Source organism: Geospiza fortis, unplaced genomic scaffold (genome assembly GCF_000277835.1).
Source record: "Geospiza fortis unplaced genomic scaffold, GeoFor_1.0 scaffold70, whole genome shotgun sequence".
Classification (NCBI taxonomy): Eukaryota; Metazoa; Chordata; class Aves; order Passeriformes; family Thraupidae; genus Geospiza; species Geospiza fortis.
The window spans coordinates 923,262-941,614 of NW_005054317.1; the positions used below are offsets into that span (position 1 = coordinate 923,262).

The following is an 18,353-nucleotide window of genomic DNA, read 5'->3' on the forward strand; positions in this document are numbered from 1 at the left end:
CAACAATAAAGTCACATCAAGTAGGTTCCTTGTCTGCCCTGGTACACTGAAATGACACCCACAGCTCTAAAGCAGCCTGGATATACAAATCACACAACCCAAAACCTGCTGCTGCTGCTGCTGCTTTTTGGACAGTAATCCACATGATTCAGCTTTTACAATCACATCCTCCCTGTGGGGGTTACAGGATTTACTCTGCAATCCCAGATCCTGAAACCCAGGCATTATTTCCTTTAAGGTAACTAATGGATGCAGTTTGCTTCCTCAAAGCCTGGGAGTTTCAGTGCTAAGTATGAGGAAGCTGAGCACCCTGAAGTGTTACAGCAAAGGATGAAAATAGCACAGGCACAGCCTAAGCTCCAGACTCATCATCCAGAGGTTTGTTCAGTGCACTTGGGAACAACAGCAGATAACAGCAGCCCATTCATTAGCTGTCCCTGGGAGAACATTACCCATTTTGTGGGCAATGAAGCATGAACAAAAAGCTGGGGGAGGCGGGAGAGAGGCAGACTTGAGCATAAAGGATAGGTTTGTTTTTAAATTCCTGCAGTGAAGCAGCCCGGTATAAATACTGGGGAGCTGAGAACAAGCTGAATTTCACATTCTTAGAAGTCTCCTACATGAGAGCAATTGTGGGGGGAAGAGGAGATCTGACTTAAGACTCCTAAACTGCAAATAAATGGAGTAGCACGGAACAATGACAGTATAAATGATAAATACAATAGTAAGGACATGTCAGTAGTACCTCTGAACCTGAAATTTCAGAGTATCAGGAAAGGCAAGATTTAGAACATGCCCATTTATCAAGAAGCTGAGAAAAATGTTGAAAGTCTCTTAACAAGCACTGAGCACCACAAGCAGGATGACTCAGCTTATGGTAAGTATGCAATCCAGTTTAACAACAAAAATACTAGATAAGCTAGTAAAAAGGACACACCAAATAAGACAAAAACATCAGGAGCTTTATTTGAAAGGAAACAAAAACTTCCAAAATTAGGAAACCAGCAAAGGGCACAGATACATTTCAATCTAGGACACTGTCATCAATAGATCAAACACCCCATGTCCTTCATCAGTATCACTTCAGCTAGAAATTTGAATCTGGCATAATTTAGTAATTCCAATTCAGGTACACCTTTGCCTCCTGGTCACACCCTGTTTCTCACAGCATGGTTTCTTCAAAAGCCAGTGAACTGCCACAAAACAATCAGGAACTGAACACCAGAAGACCTCTTTCCATTTGGTATTTCAAAATGCACTAAAAAAAGTCTGACTTAACTGCCTATTTAATCTCTTAAATGCACACAGTAATATGATACTTCTTTGAACTGCACTGTTTAAAAACTGAACACATATTGAAAAAACAAAGTGAATGTCAGCACAGCATGTCACATGTCACACTTTTCATTCAGTGACACAATAATAAAGTTCAGAAACTATTGTAATGTATTTCCAAGGTATATATTTGCTTCTGCTCATCTATTTGAGGAAACAAAATGAACAGTCACAGAGACAGTACAAACTACTATGTTAAAAACAGGGGAAATACGTTTGTAATCCTGATTATAGAAAATAAAGGATACATACCCATTAAATCCAGTAACAATTTTCAGGATTCTTTCTTTCATCTCTTCAAAGGGAATATATTCCACGTTTGGATTGGGGGGCCCTCTTGGTTCAGGAGCTGAGGTTCTGAAATCATCCATGACTTTCTCCAGTTTGAAAATAAAATAGCCTTTAAACTGAGACCACTGAACCCTGCATAAAACACAAGCATTGAAACACAGGCAAGTTAGTCCTAAAGCCAAAGAACAACAGTGTAAGTTTATGTTTGCATAACAACCTTCACCCTGGTATGCCAGTCCTGAGATAAACGAGGCAAGTAATGCAGTGCTGTTTTCCTTCCTGAATTTGAAGCATGGTAACTATTTCAACAATTACACTGGAACAATGGAACACAAATCAACTGCCACTAACCAGGAGAAGCCGTTTCCTTAAAGAACCAATATCCCCTGACAAGGCAAACCTAAACCTGAAATATACATGTGTCTGTACAATGTAAGGGAGCCTATAGTCTTCACTGAGCTCATAAGAGATGGAAGGGGAAACAAACAAACAAACCCAACCAACAAAAAAAAAAAAAAAAAAAAAAAAAAAAAAAAAAAAAAAACCACACCAAAAAAAACCCACTACACCAAACCATGAAGTTTTTCAAGTTTGGAATCCATAGAGCAACTACACACAGCATTATCTGCTCCCTTCACAAAACCTTACCAAAGGCCTTTTGTAACTCCACACACCTTAAAAACATTTCATGGTACCTCTTTTTCTCAAAAAGGCAAGTATTCATTCCTGGATCACAGTTGGCACTTGCTGACAAATAACTGAGCAAACAACTGACTCCCAATAAACATTCTCACAGCAGTAAGCTATTAAGATGGCTCCACATTACCTCCTGCCTTACAGCTTCAAGTTTCATCACTTATAAGATTCTAGATTTTGACATTTTCAAGCAAACAGGTCCCTCTCACTGGGTACAACAGACAAGTGCTGAGGCAGCCCCTGCCCACCCACGGCAGCCCCAGGAGACATCCAGGGCCTCCCTGGGATGTGCGTGCCTGAGCAGCACAGGGAGCCAGTGAAAGGAGCAACTGATTTAGTGCAGGATCGATTTGTTTCTATTCCTGATGCAGGAGCTTGCACAGCTCCAGCACGGAGAAAAAGAAGAAACAGGGAATAACAAACCAACAATAAAGAAAGAGAGAAAATTATCTTTGACGTTTATCTGTAACACACACGCTCTGGTAGGAGCAGGCTCAAACCAAACAAGTGTAAAATGTGAGCCCCTGGACAGCCCTTCAGCTCCTGCTCAAAGCAATATTAAGCTATACAGAAAACTATATAGCCAAAGGCTCTATCTCTACAGCCCTGCCTATTTCTGACCCCACACAGCAGCTGCCCTTCTGTGGGGCTGACCCAGCTATCTGTGCTGTGAACCACAGGTGGTGATATTTGCTTCTCCAGCACCAGCACCACCAAACCCCAAACCACGGGCCAAGGAAGCTCTATCAGCCTGCTTGCACCAGAAAAGCAGGGCCACGTCATCTTTGCCTTTATTTTCACCTTTGTCTCAAAGAAATAATTGTGAGATGAAAAGGGGCAAAAAACAGCTCAGGTTTATCTAGAGAGATCCAAACACAAAGCCCCTGTCTTCCTCCACAAGAGATCTTTAGGCACCTCACAACAGGAGGGATCACAGGACTTAGTGAACAAAAATAAAAGTTAATAAATAAATAAACATCACGGTCCCAAAAGGGAATGGTATGGACTAAAGAGCACTACTGAGTCTAGCTGGATTGTCTCCAATCAGCATTCTACATCCAAAGCAGAACACTATAATGTTCCAATGTACACTATCAGGCATTACTACTGTAAATGTTAAATTAAAAAGCTGTACAATTCTGCAGTGTTACCACCATGAAACCAAAGTGTTAGTAACAAATCACAGATTTAATACATAAACAAACCACAACCACAGTAAATAACCCCATGACAGTGTGGGATTACTCCCCACAGAGTATCCCAAGAGCTTTACTTGCCTCATGAAAGGGGATTCCACTATTATTCTAAACATTCTTTGACAACCCCATTTGGATATATTTCCACACTGTAAAACTTGAGTTGTTCTTTGTTTTCATTGTTACTTATTTCTTGCTAAATAGTAACACTTATCTTTTCACAGACTATTAACCCATCAGTGTTTGAAATAAATCAACAACATGAGGTTTAAAATTGCAAGCTCCTGCCTGAAAGTAGTACTCACCAGTTTCTTTACAATGCTGAAACTACAGAAAACAAAGATTGTAACATTGTGCCCATATCGAGAAGTTGAGAAAACTATCACTTGGATTTTAAACTACACATTTTAATTAGCATTTCTCCCATTATAAAAAGGCTAAGAACTTACATCTGCAACACACTGAACTACTGACACAGAAAGCACCTCTCAACCTGCATTCCAAACCACTTGCTAAATGGCTGTTGGCCAGGTAACACAGGACAGGTTACACACAGAGGCAGCCGGGTTTGAGGATAAACTCACCCTGCAATCACAGGGTGACCACAGCTAGCCCAGAGAGAGCAACACCAGCTCAAATCAACCCAACAGGCTGCTGCTGGAAGCTGTGTAAGCACAGCAGAAGGGGGTCAGCACAGCCTTGCTGCTCAGCCATTCACTGTGTTTCCCCAGCACTGTTGGGTTCCCTGCTGCTCGGGCTGCAGTAGCAGTAGCAGGAAAGCTGAGCTGCTCAAAGGCCACTGTTACACTCAGTGCAATGTCAGACAGAGCAGCAATTCAAACAATAAGCACAGCTGTCCTGTGCATCTCCTGACAGCAGCGCTGTTAAAATAATGAACTCATTTCTGACCAGAAGAACCAAAATTATTTCTGCAGGGACAGTAAGATTTTCTCAGTTCCCATTTACTTAGTGGAAGTGATGAAAAGTGAGTATCACAAGAGCCAAGTCACCTTTCCTGTTTTACCAGTCTATGAAAATGACACGTACAAGTTGGCATCAGCTGAACTTTACAAACTCACGTGTCTCATTCATAGAGAAAACCAGTTCCTTCCTAACAATGGGTCGAGTTGCTTGGCAGTACAAAATTAAGATCAGAAGTCACATATCCTGCTAGCTATCAAAGCAATCTTTATCTACAACTCTAGAAAATTTTTTTTTCCCATTCATGGAAAGACTGGTTGCTTAGAAATACAGACAACAGAAGAGACAAACAAGTGCCAAATATCTGTTTTCTAGGAAAAGAAAAATATTCCACATGTATCATAAGCTTCCTGAGAAAGATCTCTATTTTCTCTGCTTTGTTGCACAATGTGAGAACCCAAAACCAAGAGAAAAGTTTGGTCAATACTTTCTATAGTTAGATCAAGAGCCAAATAGAAGCAAAAGAAATTTTTTCTACTCTTGGCTTTATGTACAAGCTCATTAAGTTTTATACACTGGAAAATAACTGATAAACAAGATAAATTCTGTAAGAAAAACAAATTGAGGAAATTCCATGGAAAAAATACTGTTCATACTTTTTTTCAGAGCAGGCTTGATTATAAATACTTGCTCTTCCCACTCAGCATTGCACATAATCAGCCTTTTCTTCCAAACCATGCTCTTCCTGTCCACTACACTAGCTTGGGAATTTGTATCAGCAACTTTGAGAGCTTTCAGAGGCACTCAAAGAAAAAAGTTACTGAGAACACTGCATGATCTGAAACAACACCTTCAAAAATAATACTTTAAAAAATTAGCTGATCCCAAAATGTTTTGGTTCAGTGTACTTTCATTTTAGAGAATGATGGCTTTGCAGTTGTATACATTTTCTGTACATCAAGGCACCTTTCATTACAATATCTGGGTCACCCTGTGTAAATGTACCTGTACATTAGCTCTCCTGGGCTAATGAGCCTGGAGTTCCACACATGCATTCTTTCCAAATAATTTAGGAAAAAATGTCAGCTTATCATGAGAGTCCTCTGCTTCCCTCCCACCAGATCCTGCACCATCCTCCCCTTTATCAACCTAAATGATTTGCCCTGGCATACAAAAAACCAAGAGGAAGAAACTGATTTCAAGTAAAAAGCCCCTAACAAGAAAAAAAAATCAAAGTCAAAAGAATGGCTGAAGAGGAACAATCAATCACAGCACTGCAGAACTACAGCTTGTATCCATACAGACACCACCCATTTCAAATTTTCCCAGGGCAGACACAAATGTTGGTAGTTTAACTCAAAAATTTAATTGTTTTTAAAAAAGTACCTTTAAAAGTCAAGCATGAAAGCATGGAAGCTCATACAGAGTCCAACAAATTCAGTCTTTCTACCTTACTTAAACATTTTATTCATGCTAATAATGTGCCTCAAGGTATGAGGAGATGTTTTAATGTTGCACCCCAGTGCAGTCCCTGACCTTGCAATTTCATTGAACATTAGAAACATAAGAGAAAAATGGATGCAAGATTTCAGTGTTTGAAGACACTCAGCTGTATTTTCAAAGCCCATCAGGAAAGCAGACAGCACCTGACCAAACAGCCAATCCTACAAAGAACATCAGCAAGTTTGGAGAAGATTTACATATAATTAGAGAGACAAGGTGACAAAAGGCTAGGAAAGGGTGAGGGAAGACATGAGACATGAAATGAGCCAGTAGGGATTAAATTAAATGACAGGCTAAGCAAAAAAATTGCTAATATTTTTTTTTCAAAAAATCTCACACATAACTAACAAAACCCCAGAATGGGATCAAAATTAGTAGATGAAGACAAGAAACTTAAACTCTAAGAGGAAAGCCACAAAGGAGGGATGGGGAACTCCACAGTCAGAGCGTGAAACAGTAACACACTGAGTCACTGAGAGTTGATGAAGCAGCAAAAATATCTCCACTGCACCGGGAAGAATAATAAAATACAACAACAAAAAGAAGAGAGATTAATTTAGACACAATCTAACATTGTCAGAGCAGAGTCAGGGAAGAACATAATCCTAAATAGCTCTGTTCTCTAATAAAAGCAATCAATCTTTTTCACACCTGTACTTGAATTACATGATTTGCTCTTGGAACTAATCCATTACTACAGATCAACAGAATTTGCCAAGCAACATCAACCAAGTTTAGAAATGCACCAATTCTACTTGATGAACAGCATCCTCAGCAGGGAACAGGCCACCTCAGACAGAAAGCAGGGCAAAATCTGATGCAATGCTTTGATTTCAAAGAATTAGTAGCAGAAAGTTGCTTGCAAGGAATGACTGTGTCTCTGCTAACATGATTTGCATAGGATTCATCCTTCCAAACATGCATATCCAAACAAAATTGCATTTTACATGGAAATAATCTTATCATATCATTCCCAGAGTGTAAAAGACATCCCCCCATTCCCTTATCTCCTGCTTATGCAAAATGCTTGTCCTGGAGAAACTGTGAAAGCAGCTTTCTCTCTTACCACAATGGTTACTGGGGAGGAGGAGAACCAGCTCAGTATCTGCACTGTTGTGTGTCAGAGAATTAACTGGTATTTTCTTCTGACCACTGGACAAGTTTTTATACTTGATTCTTTTGCCACTTGTTATAGTCACTTTGGGAGATAAGGTATCAATGAGAAGAGTAAAAAGCCTGAAATATTTAACAAAGTTGTTTGGGCAAGACCTGACAAAGATAAAAATCCCTACTATTTTTAAGGGAAAACTATCCATGTTGAACAAGTGACATGGTTCCCTCTCATGTATTTAGCACTGCAAGGCTTTGCTGTAACAATGCATGCCTACACCAGAACATGACTTGGACACGAGGTGGAGGCTGGGCTGCCAAGTCTCCAGAAGTGCAGAAGGCAACTCCACTGATTTACTCATCTCCCTTTTAAAAACTGACATAAAACATCAGACATAGCCCTGGGGGAGTGCATATGGCTCATCCACTTTAGACAAACTCTACAGATTTTAAGGTTCAAACTCCAGTAAGACTTACTGAAGCAAAGCAGGACAAAACCTAAAATTGACTGAAGAACTGGAGGAAGAATTCAGAGTGCCTGAAACAAGGCTAACTCCTGAAATGAAAGTACTGCAATTGTTCCATAAATCTTTCTGGAATTGCCTTACAGATTAGAGGTTTAATTAAGAAAAACATTATACTGAAGAGATGTTAAGCTTCCAGAGACCCAGCTATGTACTTAAAACATGAAGAGTCCCAGGAGTCCTGGTGGGATGTCTGTCTTCAGATTTCACAGTGTTTAAGTTCATTACAAAATTACTTGATTTAAATTTTAAGAGGATGCCATCTGTTTTGGAGAGATGCTGAATACCACACAGAACGTAAAATGAAACCAAAGTGGATCTACTATTGATTCTGTTCCCTGAACCGGCCATAAAAGAAATATCAGAATTTAATAAAAGGAAATACTTCCCTCTCCACACTTCTCCCACTATTGGCTCTCTGACAAGCAGAAATTTAAAAACAAATAAACAAACAAACAAAAACAAGCACAAAACAAAAATACCCCCACTAAATTAGTATATTTAGAATGCAAACATTTTACGTCCGGCTAAACTGATTTTAAGGCAATGTCCTCAGAACGCACAAGGAAAGAACCAGAGGACAAACTCTGAGGGAGTCACATAACACGGAACGAGAGATGTCAGTCACTGGTATTACCTTTGCCCCCCCAACTTTTGCTGACTTACATGACACTCCCACAGAGACCTCATAGTAGGAAACAGGTGTTTTGAAGTGATTTGCCAACTTTAGTAACTGTTTCTTTTCTTTTGTGTCTTGTTCTAGAGCTCATAGGAGATGAAGATATACTCTAATACACAGTAATTTCCCAAAGCTGTCAAAGGCAAAACTAAAGTTTCATCCAAAACAAGTTAATTCCTTTTCTATTCTGGTCTGTCAATGGGATCTCCAGAGCTATTTGGAAAGTCAAAAGGCAGAGAAAATGAAGTGCACTCAGCAATCACATACCCAATTCAAAGCCCTGGCAAGGCAGCAAACTTTGCAGCGCGCTCTTCCACAGCCTGGCTGCACGGCCCGCGGCTGCCAGCAGGGAGCACAGAGCCCATGGCAGGCAGGAGGAGCCCCAGCGCGGCTCCCTTCCCCCAGGCTGTGCACAGAGCAGCAGCGCGGAGGCAGCGCCGGGAGCCTGCCCGGGCACTCCGGTCCCCCTGCCCGTCCTGTCCCCTTCCCTGGCAGCGCCCCAGCCCTCGGAGCAGCACCCAGGGATCCCCTCCACAGCCCAAGGAACCCATGCAGGCCTGTGGAGAATGGCACCGAGGCCACGCTCAACTCCTCCCTCGGGTGTCTCTGTTCTACTCCTACTCCCTCCACCTTTTCACGGTTTTGTATCAATCCTAACCTTATCCAGCACACCCAAATTTGAGATCTATTCAGTGGCTGTAAACAAGGATACCTGGACATACACAATTATACAGAAAGGGTGCACAAGTTAAAAATTTTAAGAACTGCCTCTAAAACACAATTCCCAGCATTTTCAGACCAGCAAATGAAAAAACCCAAACCTGTTGCAATTTCACATGTTAGCTTTCATACAGGAATTACTATTTCATTATTTAAGATATAAACAGATTGCTTTTAAAACAGGTGTACTTTCAGTTTTTTTCAGGAAATACCACTGAACATTTCTGGGATAAAAAGCTGCAACACTGAACTCCCAGTAAGAGGGAGCTGAGCCATGCTGAGGTTCCCACGGGGATCCCATCCCAGTGCAGTGCAGGAGGGTGCTGGCCCACCAGACACTCAACCTTGTCCTTTGTCTACACCAGAAGGGGCAAGCCTGCTCTGCTGCTCCCACACGCTCCTGTGATCCCACACACAGGGAGGTGAGGCAGATCACTGATCTAACCACAAAATTAATGCTGCAGATAAGGCTGAGTAAGATGTGTGATGTGACTAGTAGGGAGCTAAGCCATTTCTTTAAGGAGCAGCACTCATTTATCAGGTAAAAGAACATACTTCACCTAATTCCACTCTTATGTCAAATATTCTTTGTATTTTAAACCTATTTCTCTATTTGTTGTGCTTTAATGTCTTTTGATGCAATTCATTTTAGTGTCATGATTTTGCACACTGCTGCTATTTTCACCATTCACACAGTGCAGATTAACAGGGGAAATTCCAAACCATGACAACAGATTTACACTGTAAAATCCCCTGTACACCAATGGAGAGTGGCTTCTGGTAAGCAGACAAACATCTCAACCTAACATCAAATCAGAGCCTTAAGCAAGTGCTAGATCCTTTCTGAGTGTTTCTAAATGAGCAAACAATTTCAAAGTTGAGGTGCTCCAGGTAGGGTGAATTTCCTGGAACACTGTGCCTTGCTGCAGTGTGCTCCTGCTGGGAAAACACTGGCAAAGTACTCATCCTGGGGGAGCATCCTGTTCCCTTTCACCTGATAACTCATGTAAAATTAAACACTCACATTTTATCTTCAGCAGGGTTTTACCTCATGTTACCTTTCACTTTAATTAAAAATATATTGAAGAGTTCAAAGGAGGAAAAACTGGTATTTCCCACAAGCACAGGAGGTGTTTTTCCATTTTCACTAGCTGATTGTTGTCAGCCTAAATCCAGTCTTTGCTCTCCTTGGGAGCACAATGAGCTCATTCCAGAACCAGGGAAACTGTCAGACATTAGAACTACAACTACTTCAGTAGTGAGAGTGTTCACCTCTGCTGCTTGCAAATACCTACTGCTCTTGCCAGGAACAACAAAGATTAAGACTTAGTTATGGAAACAAGCAGCTGAAGAAGACATTAAAGCACTATCTGTAATCATCAAGGGATTAATTCTAATCTCAGCTGATAAATATTCAGCTGACTCTAACAGAATATAGCTGTCCCACAGAATAGAAACAAAATTTCAGGCCAAAATTTTCTAAGAAGTACATTTCTGAATACAGTTATCTAAAACCAAACTCAAGTACCTTTCATTTTCTTTTATTTTAAAGTCAAAAACTGACCACAGAACAAAAAAGTACAAGATTAGGAAATTCTTCATTCAAAAAATAACTTCCTTGTAGCAGAGTAGAAAGCAATACAGGACAGCAATGTTGCTTCAGGTATCACCAGTTTGTCCAGAATAACCAAATCCACTCAAGAACTGCTGCAGCTCCTCTGCCCAGTGTGGCTGTCACTGTTAGAGGAGCTGGTCACCTCACAGGAGCTGCAGGCCACACTGACATAATATGATCAATGTTTACTGTATCAAGCAATAAAGCTGGGAAACCAGATTAGGAAAATGCACCCTATGCAGCTACCCCTGGATCTCTGCTGCACTGAGTCCCTGTGCTTGCCACCTTATGCAGTGTCCCAAAAACCCACAGGCCTCACCCAGGTCTCACAGCAGTTCTGCTGGGCTCAAGGAAATTGCACTAGTTACTGATTCCTTCCAAACCAGAAACAAAAGCCACCCAAGTGGCTTCTCCACAAGGCAGCTCAGCTAACACATGCTAAGCTTGGGATGACCAGGTGTACCCAACCTCACTGACCTAATCCACAGGCATTAGGTGTTTGTGCATCATCACACTCGCCTGCCACTTCCAAGCCAAGCATCACCAGGTATTGGCATCATGGAAATTTTGTCATTGTCTTCAAGTAGCTTTATTTCTAAAGCTGAGACATGCCAGACATGTATCAGCTTTGTGGAAAAGCAGCATCAGTCTGGTTTATCCGTAAATTGATAATCCACCTTCCCCAAGTCAACCAGACTGCTTTGTACCCCTCCTTCTGTGTGCACTATTGCCTTGTTTCTTCCCCCCAGGTGCCATCAGACACAAGCCTTGCCAAAGGCTTCAGACAGGACGAGGGATCAAGGCTCACCAATTACGTCAAAATGGAAAAACATCCTTGCCACAGAAAAGTGTAATATAGAGAGAACAAGACTCAAATGCCTGGGAAAGTCCTTCAGATGAAATATTAACAAGCACAGCCCCCACAGAACAGAGATTTGAGGCCCATTGGAAAATATCAGAGGTCACACTGAGGCAGCCACTACAGCAACGTCACTGAAAGGTGAAGGTACAAACCAAGAGAAACCCTGAGGGTGACAACAAATCCCATCAAGCAAGGCAGACAAGTGAGCTTGAGGAGAAGGATGAGCACAGAATACAAGTGATCACCAGAAACACATGCAACTGCATTAACTACCAGAGAATGCATGGTGGAGAGGTCTTCTGTGCAAAGTGACATGGACTGGCTGCCAAAAAGATTATCAGGAAATGTGCTTACAAGAACTGTGTATAGCAACAGGGAAGGAAGCCACACTAACACTGCAAATCTGAAAGTGCAAACAGCTACATTTGTGATTAAAACAGTCCAATCACTCCAAAAACCTCAGTGCTGCAATCAGAGTTTGCTTTTTGCCTTTCCTTACATGTGTTGCATAGAGAGACTAATGTTTATTAAGCTCAGTTCATCACACACATTTTATAATGGCAGTTGAAGTCTGACCTTTCTACTGTAAACTCCACTCCCAATAGATGTGAAGTGGCAGCACTTAAAATAAAACACTACAACAGTGTGTGTTTCCCAAAGCAGCAAGTGATTTCATTGATATCACCGCTGACTGCTCTCAAGTACTGCAGCTACACAATTCACACATACAGAAATTTCTGTTTCTAATAGAGGTAAAAAAGTAAGGAAGCTAAATTAGTGTTGACAAAGGTACATCAGCAGGCTTTTTGACCAAAGATTCCTCTCCTTTCGAGACATCAGTGGAATGGTAATTAGTAGGGGGTAATTCCAGATGCTGAATGGAATGGAGTTAGTGAGGAATAATAGTAGACAACAATGCAAGGAAGTTTACTTACATCTCTTGCTTTACTGAGAGCATGGAAATGGAACAGGCTTACACAATCAAAGGCACACAGAAACTGCTTTCGGAAAAATATGATTGTGCTTATTACAACAGAAACCTGGGAATTGTTTTATTTCATGTTTTAAAATATCATAAGGAATTACATTCCCCAAATAGGCATTAAGATTTCCAGAAAGTAAGTTGTCTCCAAATCAGAAAAAATGCTAGAACACACATATTGAGCAAGACAAATGCTCATTGAATAAAAGCACAGAACATAGTTAAGGGAAAAAAACAGATTTGAATTTAAGCATGTGAAATAAGCCAGAGAACATACGGCTAAAAAATCCTATACATTTGTAACAAGAGAAAGGATATTATACAAGCCTTCACAGTACATAGTTAAAACACTTAAGCTGAGATGCAAACTTGTTCTTGTAGGAATTCATGGCTACTGTATCTTCATTTACCTCTCCTAGCAAACAAACTAGTTCACTGTCATCATAAGCTATCAGGAAAGTTAAACTGATTCAAAAAAGCTTAAAAGTGTAATAAGAAAAAAAGTTCACTGCTACATAAAGTACATGAAACAGCATCAAAAGGTCAAAAGTATTTTTGCCATTATCTCTGGTGGAACTGCAGTTACGTAACTTACATTTACAGTTATGTAATTTACCAAAGGCAAATCGTCCCTGATCCACCTGACGACTGCCGAGGAGGGAAGACCAGAGAACGCTGTAGTTCAACCTGAGCAAAGCTGCAGCCCCAGTGCAGCTCAGGCTCCACTGCAGTGCCTGCGGTGCCAAAGTCCAGCCACACCCAGCTCCACCCGCTGGTGCTCAGAGCCCGCAGCAGGGCACCCCTGTGCTGGCCCGGGGAAGCCGAGCTCTGCCAGCCCTGCTGTGGGAAACACAGGCTCTGCTGGTGGAATCCAGCTGCTGAGTGCCACCAGGGGAGGGCCAACTGCATCCAGGGAGATGGAAACAGGCTCCTTTCTGAGAGCACTGGGCCCAGGATGCTCCAAGGAAAACATTCTTCCCAGTGCACACGGTTAAGCAGTGAAACAGAGCCAAACTGAGGGTATGGAATTGCCATGACTGGAGATTTTCAGAAATGCTGCACAAAGCCTAATCAATTTTATTTAATTTTGGAATTAGCTCTCCTTGAGCACAGGGTCTGCCTGGATCACCTCTACAAGTCACTTCCAACAAGTCTCTGATGACAGTACTGATGTCCAGATTTGCCCTACAATCACATGAATTAAACCTAACTCAAGAAACTCTGCAAAATCCACTTATGTTGGCCCTCCAGGAAACATGTGAAGAAACAATTTCTGTTTTCAGGCTCAGACGAGGTTCAAATAAACATTTCAGAGCTTCCAAAAGAATTTCACTACAGGAAGAAAAAAAAAAAACCAGATTGTATTTTAATGGCTGTTTAAGCTGCACTAAGAGGAAGAAGCAGTGTAACTGCATCACGTCCTGGGCAGTGCTCTCTACTTAGGCCTAGAAGGATTTTACAATTAATCACTTCTGCCTACAAACTGCATTGCTCCAGATTTTGGTACTTCACAACATTCTGGATTCCTTCACTGGCAGTAAGCTTTTGTATTATACTTTCACTACAGTGAGCCATTAAAACTGCACTTTATAGGTTCCCTGCCCCAGGGCAAGAGTGAGGGAAATGCATAAAAAACCAACATAAAATTTTTGATTGCTTTTGTTTCCAAAGTTTTATTTTCCACTTTAGAAAAATCTAGTTTTCCTTTCCAGTCCAACACATTAGATTTTCTTGGTGAAATACCTAGATAAATGGTTTTAAAACATTTTTGCTATTGAAGGGGCAGAGTGACTCTAAACGGAAGAGAATTTCCTAAGAGATAAAAGAAAACATTAAAACATTTTAAGTACAGTACACAAGATCACAATTGATAAGTGATCTTCATAACCAGCTTTAAGAATTCCTCAGAAACAAGAAAAAACTGTCACTGTTGCATTTTACTTCTAATACTGCAATGCTCTGACTTCTATCCCATCCTTTAAAGCTCTTTCTACTTCAGAAAAAATAGATAAGTGGGTTTCTTACAAAAAAAAAGAACACAAAAACTCATCCTGTTTCTAGAGGTCTTTCAGATACAGCTAAGTACACCAGGACTAGCAAATTTCCTCCCTCTTCACTTTCCTCAGTGTTGCAAGTCACACTGATCTGTTACAAACTGGAGACAAGGAGGTTATAACAAACTTCCCTGACTGTACTTGGTCTCACAAAGGAAATTCCACGTTATGATCTCAGTAAAAAGTCAGGTTAATTGAGGAGTATGTTACTCCTCTGAAAAGAAGAAAAAAAATTCCTAAGATTCAAGACAACTTTAAAAAGGTTGAACAACAAACTTTACATTATATTTCACCTAAGGCTAAGTCTTACCATGGCAACTGTTAAGAAACAAAAATATTTCATAGCAGCCAAGCAATGAGACCTTTGCTTCTGTCACCTCTAATAAAGGAAGTTTAGACTGGCTTCTGTAAATGCAGGCCATAATCTCACCAGCAATTAAGTGAATAGTTAACTTTGCACAAGAGGAAAACTTCAAAAAGATGAAGTGAATGCACATCATTGTATGATCAGGACTTTACTGCACAGCACTGATAACACACCTAAGCTTACAGCGATAATAGAACCAAAATTAGCAATGTTTTTGTTCCACACCTCCAGTGAAAAAGACTTCTAATTACAATAAAGATACTGAGAGCCTTATCACAGGTGCAGTGGTGGCTTTACCACCTCTCACCCTTTGTTCCTCTCCTTCACCACCTCTCCAGCACCAGCCACCAGGACAGAACACATGGATCAATGAACTGAGCCTTGTCCTGAAGAGTCAGGGCTGCGAGAAGTTCCTGCCCCAGTTCCTAAGGAGCTGCAGAGGCAGCTCAACAGCCCAAGTGGAACAGTGACCCACGGGCTGCACCAGGCCAGGCTGCTGCCAGAGAAATCCCAAGGAGATCAGAGCCTCACCTAAACCTGCACCTACCTGTTCCCAGCTCCCTCAGATGAATAAGCACTTTGGAACAAGTGGGGGCAGGGAGGTACCCAGCGACCTTACCTGAGCCTGGGCTTTCCATCTGCTGGGGGAGCTGCGTGTGATCAAGCTTGGAGGAGAATCTAAAACATCACTTTAATTTACTTCATTACTACCTTCTCAAACTAATTTTACTGAGTCACCAAGATCTGCTGCAACTGTGTCTGGAAACATTTGGAGGATGAGAGCATTTACCCCAGGATGCAGACTGCAGTTTATCCTCTAAACATGAGTATTCATGATGAAGTTAAAAAGCTGACAGAACCATGAAGACCATGTAACTCTCCTAGAACTAACTGAACACAAAAATATTTCACATTTCACTTGTTCTGATTCGCCTCAGTACTTTTTGTTTGTTACATTAGGAACAGGCTGTGACTGAGTAAGATCCATTGTTGTTCAATAATCAAGTCTGCAAACCATGGGTGTAATTACCCCTGACTAAACCATCCTCACTGCTTGTTTTTTTAAGCTATACTCTGAACTTTGTAAAAATCCTAACAAATGTCATGGCAAACTAGTATTTTATCTTCTCACTCCAAAGTATCTGCTGGTTTAGATTCTATTACACAAAGTTATTTTTACATAAGTGAAAATAAAGACTACCTAGTGCATTTTAAATTTGCATGTATTTGGTAGGTCTGCCTATTCCAGAATACTTGTACTTGTCAAGCTGTACCAGCTTAAAAGTACATTAAGTTCTTTAAAGGCATGTTAGCAATCTTCATATGAGTGATTCCCAGGAGATATTAATTTTTTTACTCATTTTTTCCCTGATATTTTCATACACAACACACCAGTGAACACACAAACATGTTTGATGAACAAATACAGACTTTGCTAGATAATCTGAAGCAAATTTAGTATTATAAACCAATATTTCCATGCCTACCTCCAGACTATATTAGGCACTTCTGATGTTCACATCCAACCTTTTAAAAAACAATTTAATGCAACTGAAAGGTTTAAGAAGGCTGAAAAGAGCTACAGACCTCAAAAAAAACCCAAAAATAAAACTCTGGAAATATAGAAAGCAGGATGGGTATATCAGATGACAGATCCCAGTTCAGGTTTCAGTTTTTAAAAATAAAATAAAAATAATAAAAATAAACCTAGATTTCCTAAATGAAAATAAAATTAGAGAGGAAATAATTTTCCCAAGAACTTGCCCCTATAGAATTGCTTTTTAAAAATTACTTTGGAATATGCGTGATAGTGGCAGAAACAATAAAAACAACCTGAAGAAATATCTCAGAATGGGAAAAAAAATTTAAACATATTTTAGTATGGGCTTACTGTGGTGTGTTTTTTCTGTATAATAAGTACTACACCAAAACAAGAAGCATTACAGCTGTGTATGTCTGCTGAGCATGAGCCTTCTATTCAAAGAGCAAAGTACATTTCAGAACTTGTTTTTCTTTCTAAACCATTAATCCAAGCAGCACTAGCAAGCTACCAAAAAAAAAAAAAAAAAGAAAACCACCAAAAGCTACAAAACCTCTTACAAGTTCGCGGGACTCTAGAAACTCAAACAAAGCCCCTGCGGTCAGTGGCTGATCACAAAACACTCGCAAAAGCAAATCTCCCCTGCTGGAGCCGTAGTCTGGCACTAGGCCTCAAAAACAAGGAGACAGCCTGGGCGCCAGAAAGTGAGCCAAGCTACGGCAGCGCAGCCGGGGAAGCCTTTCCCCTTCCTGCCAAATAGTGAGCCCAAGGAAGTCACCAGAGCGATCCCGGGAAGGAGCGCGGCTCCCTCCGCTCCCGTCCGGGAGAGCGGCACGGCCAGGGCGGCACGGGGGGAACTCCGCCGAGCGGAACAACCGCGGCAGCTCCGAGCGGCTCCCGCCCACCCCGGCTGCAAAAGCACCTCCGGATCGTCCCCCTTCACCGGCAGCGCCCAGACACAATCACAGGATGGTTACAGAGCTCAGAAAGAAACAATGTGAGGGACTGATATCTTTATGTAAATAACAGAATTAGATACTGCGAACACAGTTATACAACAGTGTATAGCAGGCATTGCGACAGCAGCTGAACTTGCCACTTACAAAACCTGAATCTCTGTTAAAAATCCAGGGAAAGCAACAGGTTTTTTATTGTGCTGAGCAGGATCAGTAAGACCTGACAGACACCCCAGAGCAAGTCTTCCCTCGTCAGATCAAACTATCAGCAGACTAAATTAATCCACACAAAATTAAATGGGAACTAAGGAAAGCTTATTCAGCTCGCTGAAGCAACCTACAGGCAAAAAAAGAATCCTGGTAAAATCTCACTGACGTAAAATGCAAGAATTGTTTTAAGTCACAACTGAGGACCACCAAAACAGTCACACTTACATCGTCTCTCCAGTCTTAGCAACATGACAAAGAAACTGATCCAGTATTGGACACACTTCCTTCTTTCCTCTCTTCTCAAAATCTGTTGGCATGAGAACGACACAAAAAGAATGGTAAAAGAAGACGGGACAGAACAAAAATTCACAATAATTAGCGATTTGCTTGAACTATCAGTACAGCTCCCACATAAACACTGTTGTGTTCTCACAATGCTCCGGCTGTTCCCATGAACTCCACCAGCTTCCCAGCCCTGGGAAACACTTATTGTTTTTCCTGCGGAGAAACCGCACGCACCAGAGTGGCAAAAGTTGATTTGCAACTTCTTCTGAGCAGCTACGGCACAGAAAGAGACCGATTTCCTCACGCTGAGCCCAGAACAGAGAGGGCTGGCGAGGGAGAAGGGGACAGGTCCGGGCTGGGCCGGGATGCGAGGGAAGGGGCCGGGATGCGGGGGAAGGGGGAGCAATGAGGGAGAAGGGGCGGCCAGAGCGGGGAGTCCAGGGCGGCAGCCGGGGAGCCCCGAGAGCCACCGATCCCCCTCACGCACGCCCGAGGGGCGTTGGGGAG

At 41.5% G+C, this 18,353-nt stretch overlaps 1 protein-coding gene across 1 annotated transcript in view; it reads right to left on the reverse strand.

Moving 5' to 3' along the window:
- The window catches only part of PPP4R2 (protein phosphatase 4 regulatory subunit 2), a 26,608-nt gene extending 8,715 nt beyond the window's left edge, over positions 1 to 17,893 (reverse strand). The window contains exons 1-2 of the mRNA XM_005420157.2: positions 17,787 to 17,893; positions 1,588 to 1,758 (exon numbers count right to left, since the gene is read on the reverse strand). Coding sequence (XP_005420214.2) covers positions 1,588 to 1,758; positions 17,787 to 17,878 — 263 coding nt within the window. The 5' untranslated portion in view covers positions 17,879 to 17,893. The remainder of the gene's footprint in view (positions 1 to 1,587; positions 1,759 to 17,786) is intronic.
- Between the last annotated feature and the right edge of the window lie 460 nt (positions 17,894 to 18,353).